The 6806-nt window shown below is 39.1% G+C and overlaps 1 protein-coding gene and 1 pseudogene across 2 annotated transcripts; one reads left to right on the top strand and one right to left on the bottom strand.

The window, feature by feature from the left end:
• On the bottom strand, positions 1-4177 carry gtf2h3 (general transcription factor IIH, polypeptide 3). Of its 2 annotated transcripts, none has more exons than XM_035785699.2 (13): positions 4045-4177; positions 3635-3714; positions 3425-3531; positions 3231-3307; positions 2989-3051; positions 1893-1922; positions 1734-1762; positions 1569-1643; positions 1427-1480; positions 1275-1343; positions 1050-1185; positions 932-968; positions 1-810 (listed from the first exon to the last, which is right to left on the bottom strand). In XM_035785699.2, the coding sequence occupies exons 1-13, from the start codon at positions 4058-4060 to the stop codon at positions 741-743; spliced, it is 843 nt and encodes a 280-aa protein (XP_035641592.1). In that variant the 5' UTR covers positions 4061-4177; the 3' UTR covers positions 1-740. The 2 variants fall into 2 exon arrangements, with proteins under 2 accessions (XP_035641592.1, XP_035641591.1); XM_035785698.2 differs by having other exon boundaries at positions 3162-3307; positions 4045-4176.
• Positions 4178-4467: 290 nt separating this feature from the next.
• LOC118393226 (translation initiation factor eIF-2B subunit alpha-like) lies at positions 4468-6767 on the top strand (annotated as a pseudogene).
• The last annotated feature ends 39 nt before the right edge of the window (positions 6768-6806 follow it).

The raw sequence follows: 6806 nt of genomic DNA, 5'->3' as shown, positions 1-6806 counted from the left end.
TTGACACTAGGAAAAACATTTTATTTAATCTTTACGGAATTAGTTTTCACTTAACAAAATGGTAAGAGGGTATTGTAAAAAAAATAAACAATTCAGAATGTTGGTATGAGTGGATGCAAAAATGTATAGGAATTCACATTAAGGAATATTAGGCCAGATTTATTGATTAACAAATTCTGTATTTAAAAGTATCAAAAACATGCATGTAAAAATGCTGAAATGTGACATTAAAAAAAACACAAATTGTAGCCATTATCTTTTGTGATCATAAACCGAGAGCCATATGGTGGATTCATGACGGAAACTCGGAACCTCAGAGTAAAAATGTACCGAGGTTATTTGTGTAGCGCTTCCCGTTGGTTTATTCTGATACTATCTGAGTGGGAAACTCGGGTATTATCGTATCCAAGTCAAACATGTCATGAATCAAGCATTAGCACTTCCTAAACCATTGGTGACCAACTCTGTTGTAGTGGTGTTGTGCAGGCTTTTGTTCCTTTGTTATTTTGATTAGTTCAATCAGGTGTGTTACTGCTTGCCTGAAACAAAAACCTGCACCCACACAAGCCCTCCTTCTATTAGTGGCCATCCCTGGTCTAAACCAATATTTCCTCTTGACATAACCTGTGGTTTACCAAGGAGGGTGATAATACAGTAATACCTTACCAAAAGAAAACTGTGGTAATCTTTAAATAAAACTTTCCAATAACAAAGGTCCATGTACAGTGTTAATTTGCATGTCACGTTGATGGCTTGAGTTTCTTCTTCTTTGACTTCACCACCTGGGGCAATGGAATTTTGAAGGCAGTCCTACAAGGAAAAGGCATTTGAAGATGACTAAACACATGTGCACAGAAACAAAAATAATTACCACCTGTTCCTACTTCCCCTAATGTCTATTACAACAAGAGTAAAGGTCTGTAATACTCACTCGCACGTTGTGCAGATGGGACTGAAGTTGCAGAATACTTCAAGAGAATAGGGTTTGTTCATTAGAAATTAAATCATTATACAACTTTTATACACTGAGAAAACAAAATATAACTCACTTGACAAACACACTGAGCAGACATAACCAATCTCAATGAGGTTTCTGTGGCAAAAGCATGCTGCTCTGTAATCCACATGTACAGGAGGTGGCAGCACCAGTTGGGAGCGTTGGTCAGAGTCTGGCAGGAATACCCACTACAGGTAAAAGAGAATGTAACCAATGTCACACAAAACATAAGACATAAAAGCTAATCAATCTTTATCTCTATCATTTTTATCCTCACCAGAAGATATTGTGCCAAGGCAATCTTCTGTGGTATCTTCAAGTACAATCCTCCAGTTATGTCACAGGCCTGTTAAGACAAATACAGTAGAAAATGGTGAACCTACTGAAAATGCTTGTGCACATCTATATGATAAAGCAATCAAAACTTGCCTGTTGGAGGAGACCTGAGTCCGAGTCCAACACACAGGCGTCTATTAGGATACTCTGTAACAAGACAAGACAAAATAGAGACACAGTTTCTTTATTAAACATATGCTAAAGAAAGCGAAAGATGAGAAGAAAGTAATTTTACCTGCTTCTGGGCAGCAAAGATCACATTCATGAAGTTCATGTATTGCAAGGCACAGTCTTCTGCTGCTTTAACGACCTATTCCGCAAAAACACAAAACAAATATTCAAACCACACTCACCAAAAGAGTAAGCTACCCTTGTAAAACTGACTCCAGTGAGGTCTTACCAATATCCTTGACTTCATTTCTTGTCCGGCTGAAAAAAAGCAGGGAAACATATGACTGAAAACCATGACTGGTGTAATGACCATTACAAAATTGTAAGATTAAATCTGATGGAATTTATTAACACTTTATTAACCTAGTAATTGAAATGCTCTGAATACCTTCCAGCTCCTTTGTGACTCTATGGATATCTGAATATTCAAAGTAAAAGAAACATACAAGCATCCAGCTCAAATTTGATGAGAGGAATTTTATTTATAATTTACAAATCGACAAAACACCAACAAAAACCAGCCATTTAAAAATAATTTTAGTGGCTGCGCATCAAAGTTCTCAAGAACCCTCTTCCCGACAACTAAAGGTCTGAAGCTTCTGCGCATGTGCGTGATTCTCTACTTCACGCAGTTTCTGCTCTACTCATTCGGCTTCCCAGAGAACAGGCGACTCTGGCAAATGGTTCTTATTTAATAACGTTGGATTAAAGCTGAATCAATGTCTGCAAGATCACATAATGACAGTATTCTGCACAACAGAACTGAATATAATAGCATAACGTTACTGTAAGACAGAAAAACAAAAACATTTATGATATTTTCCCCCCTATGATAGTGCGAATGGTCGTATTAAATACATTTAAAGTGTGAAACGTCAATCAGTTTCATGGGGATATATATTTAGATGTTCTTGAGTTATCAACAGTGTTGTTCTAAAGTAGCCTACAGGGTTGTTTTGAATTATGTACGGTGACAAAATTTAGAACAGATGGTGTTAAAGTAGCATACCCGTGTTTTGTTTCAATCAAAGCACATATTTTGCCTAGTGGCGCACGTTGTTGAGTTTTGACCGCACGAGAGAAAAATGGGACCAGCCGCACAATCATCCTAAAATCTCAAAATATTTATTTTTATTTTATTACAGTAACGTTAAACTATGTTATTATATTTGGTTCTGTTATTGACTACTGTCATTATGTGATCTTGCAGACATTGATTCAGCTATGACCTAACTTTATTAAATGAGCACCCTTCGCCAGAGCAGCCTATACTCTGGGCAGCTGAACGAGTAAAGCTGAGAATCCCGCATATGCGCAGAAACTGCTGACCTTAAGTTGTCGGGAAAGGGTTCCAGAGACTGATGTGCAGCCTTGCCCAAAATAATTTCAGGGAAATTGATTAATATCTTCTCGAAGATGTTGATTATGCTGCTGTTCTAATGTAAATGCATTGTAATGACTAAGCATTTTAATAGAAAGGATACAGCAGAGAGCTTTAGCAAGTGATCCCGCCAATAGTGTGTCTGTCTGGTTTCCCTTCACTTCAGCTGAAAAACATAAAAGTGAGGATCTTATAAGAGTACACAAAGGGAGTTGACAAACACTGCTAACTTTGTTATTTTTTTGGCAATGCACAAGGAAATTATTCTGCACTTACTTCTTGACATGAGATTCTTGATCTCTTCTGCAATTAAGTCATTGGCAACTGACAATAACTCATACTTGCCATCCCCACTTGTTGATGCATTGTCATCCCCATGACCATCTCCAGATTTCCAGAGCTTACAAGGATACAGAAAATGACTGCAGCATATGACAAGGAAGGAAGAGAGAGATTTGTAATTAGATTGGAACATAAAATCACCGGACAGAAACCAGCATTTCTAAGTATTCTGTGTATCTACTGACAAGTTTGAATACCTTTCCTGACAATGGCTGGCAATTATGGCCAGCTTATTGGTCCTAGTCATGACCAGGTGGGAGTTACCCATCACCATGACTGCATCCAGACACTTGGACAGGGTGAACTAAGAGAGGAGAAAGACAAATCATGCATATCTCAGTCTAATAGATTCTTTGAAATGGAGGCTAACTCTGTAGACAATTGCACAATTAATAATAGTTAAATACCTGAGGTTCTCGATTAGCTTGCTGACCCCACCAAATGGGATTGACATCCACAACAATGACCAGAAGACTGACTTCATCCTCTGCAAACACAGAAGTTAGCTTGACCGGTGGCTATGGTTGTTATGACAATAACTAACTTATACCTTTTCTCATGCATTCATTTTATATCAGTGATTAGTACTACGCCAACGTTACTAATTTCTAGTGATTAGCACAAACTAGCCAATGTTAGCTAGCTAGCCAGCTTTTTCATTTCTTCATAAAACTCATTCAATGCCAACAAGCTCGTAAGCCAATGTTTTCACTATATATATATGTGTGTGTTACACTTCCAATGTTTTAACATATTCATTATTGTTTGAGATTATGATTTATTATGGTTAAATCTCTATTATGGTGAATTCACTTACCCGACGCCATCACCATAAGTTAACATTGCTAACTCCTCCAGCGTGCACAAACTAAAGACCCGCCCATTTCTCCCTAAAACAACCAATAAGAAATTAGTTGTACATCATCAAATTGCGACATCTGATATTTATGCCGCGTTTATAACACCTGGGAACTCGGAAATCTCTGACTTCCGAGCGTTCACGACAACTTGGAACTCGGGGAAACATGAGCTCGGACTGAGAAAAAGGTCCGTGCTATTCGTGGTCCTTGGGACGTCTCTATCCCATTGAAGCTTACATTTAACATGGTTAGGGCAAGGTTTCTCAAACTCGGTCCTCGAGTGCCCGTTTTGGTCTTTGCCCTAGCACTATACAGCTGATTTAAATAATAAACTAATCATCAAGCTTTGATAATTTGAATCAGCTATGAATTGTTTTTTTTCCGGAATGCCCAGTTGCGTGAACGCACTGATGTCGGATAATTCAGAGTTCCCAGTTGTTTTGAACGCGAAATCCATCCAAAAAAACGAACAAACATTTACCTTAAACCCAGTACAACTGTGACAGAATTTGCTATTTAAACGTATTTTATTTGACGTAAATCAAGGATTGTCTTTTCTCAGTCCACAACGCAAGAAGGTACACTTGAATGAGCATAATTCGCGTCAGAGGAGGACAATCGTGGCTGTTTAATGAGCGCGAGCAAGTACATGACTAGTAGCTCGCTAACGTTAGATAGCTGGAGAACTAAGGACTAGGGAGCGTAGTTGTCATCAAAAATCCGTCTGGCACATACTAGGTTAGCTGGCTAGAAAGTTTATTCTACAAATATTCAGGTATCATCTTGCCCGCTTAGTGCTTTTGTTGAGGTGTGGACTTGTTTGACAGAATGGACAAAGATGGTGAGTTTAGGTGTAATTGAAGAACTTGATGAGTAGACATGCTTCTCATATGGTCCCACATAGCAATATATACATGGTCTTGTCTGTAGTTGAGTTGATGGGGGTTGTTTCCATGTATGCACAACACACTATTCACTTTTTAGTGAGAGTGTAATCAAGTAGATTTGCACTTCTATATGGTTCATATTTCCATATGACTGACCTTCCCATGGCCATCTCCTTTCAGAGCTGGTGGAGCACTTCAGGACACGAGACAGGACCCTGAGGTACCCTCTGCTGTAGCAGCAATCCCCACTCTCCTGGAATTCCTCAAAAGAGACCAAAGTCAGATTTACTTAAAGACAAGACATTACTTTTCTACCCTCCTTCAATTGTTATACTGATGTGCAGTGAATCAAGAGGCAAATCTTTTGTCTGATTGTTACTGAATTCAAGATATTTTCCTCATCACTGCTTAAGGGTTGGCACTCGATTTGTCAATTATTAGCAAATAGACAAGTTGTGGTATTGATTGGTTGGGTGCTTTATGTCCCTGAGCAGGTGAGACCATCCTGGGCCTGAGAGAGAATCTGACCCAGACCATTGGGTGTCTGGAGGAGGCAGACTCCTCTGTGGCTGTCTCGTCTGGTGGCGAACTGTTCCTCCGCTTCATCAGCCTCACATCACTGGAACACCCTGTGAGTAGAGGGCTATCACCTATCCCTCTTGCTGCAACACCTAGGCTACTCTTATACACTCCGAGCTCACTTTACCGTGATTTGACATATATTCAATGGCGAGAGTACTTTGAGTTGTACAACGTACCATCATGATTTGAGATGTCATTCTCAGAAATGTTTTATTTGTCCCCCGAACAGGATCTCTCTCAATGCAAGAATCTATGGTAGAGAGAGGAGAGCTCTTTCTAAAGAAAATATCCCTTTCCAGGAGTAAAGTAGCACAACTGTGCCATACCTTTTATCAAGGATGGACCTGTAAATATTTCTATAGAATTTTGTTTTTCGAATTAAGTCTCAAACCCGCTCCACTGGAACACATGGTGATTCTGCTTCTGACAAACACTGTTCTCTATTGCCATTCACAGAAAATACTGACACACTCCTCCCGGGTGGTTCTTAGGGTTCTGGCGAGTGCAGCAGCCGACAAGAAACGTTTCATTGTCTACGTCACTGAGTCACAACCAGACTCTGCAGGGTGTGTGCTAATACCAAACTAAGCAAACCCTAGAGAGGAACTTGAAAGAATATACACAAGTATACTTTTGTCTCTTTACAGACAAAAAAATGGCAGAAATTACACAACCTAAACATTCCAGTCACAGTGGTTCTTGATGCTGCAGTGGGGTAAATATCAAAATCATTTCAGTTGAGTCATGAAATTATAAAAATAAATCAGATTGAGATCTCAGCTCGATCATACTATTTTTTTGTTTTGAAGGACCTTAAAATTACTGTTAATAATACCCACTTTTGATTTATACAGGAAGTCTATATGAAGGATATATGCAGTCAGTGAAATCCATGTCTCTTGTTACAGTACTGAAAATAGTGTGTTTTGTTAAAGGTATATAATGGAAAAGGTGGATCTGGTGATTGTGGGTGCAGAGGGAGTGGTGGAAAGTGTTGGCATTATTAACAAGGTACTGTGTATATTCTGAATTGGATTATACACCAATTAGACAATGTTATGTTTGTCCTTGGATGATACCAGTTACAACACATCATGGGTTAGTTACCCTGTGTTCTGCAACCCACTTGACAGATTGGCACCTATCAACTGGCTGTGTGTTCAAAGGCTCACAACAAGCCTTTCTACATTGTGGCAGAAAGTTTCAAATTTGTCAGACTCTTCCCTCTAAACCAGCAAGATGTCCCAGAC

This window comes from Oncorhynchus keta, chromosome 14 (assembly GCF_023373465.1).
Source record: "Oncorhynchus keta strain PuntledgeMale-10-30-2019 chromosome 14, Oket_V2, whole genome shotgun sequence".
Lineage (NCBI taxonomy): Eukaryota > Metazoa > Chordata > Actinopteri > Salmoniformes > Salmonidae > Oncorhynchus > Oncorhynchus keta.
This window is presented reverse-complemented; position numbering and strand designations above follow the sequence as displayed.

Bases quoted from the DNA above. Each gene is read 5' to 3' on its own strand.
- gtf2h3 (XM_035785698.2), bottom strand. The intron at 1,186-1,274 runs GTGAGGATAAAA...TTTTACCTGTAG, and splicing joins CCTTGGCACAATATCTTCTG to TGGGTATTCCTGCCAGACTC. The intron at 811-931 runs GTGAGTATTACA...TTTTCCTTGTAG, and splicing joins CCCATCTGCACAACGTGCGA to GACTGCCTTCAAAATTCCAT.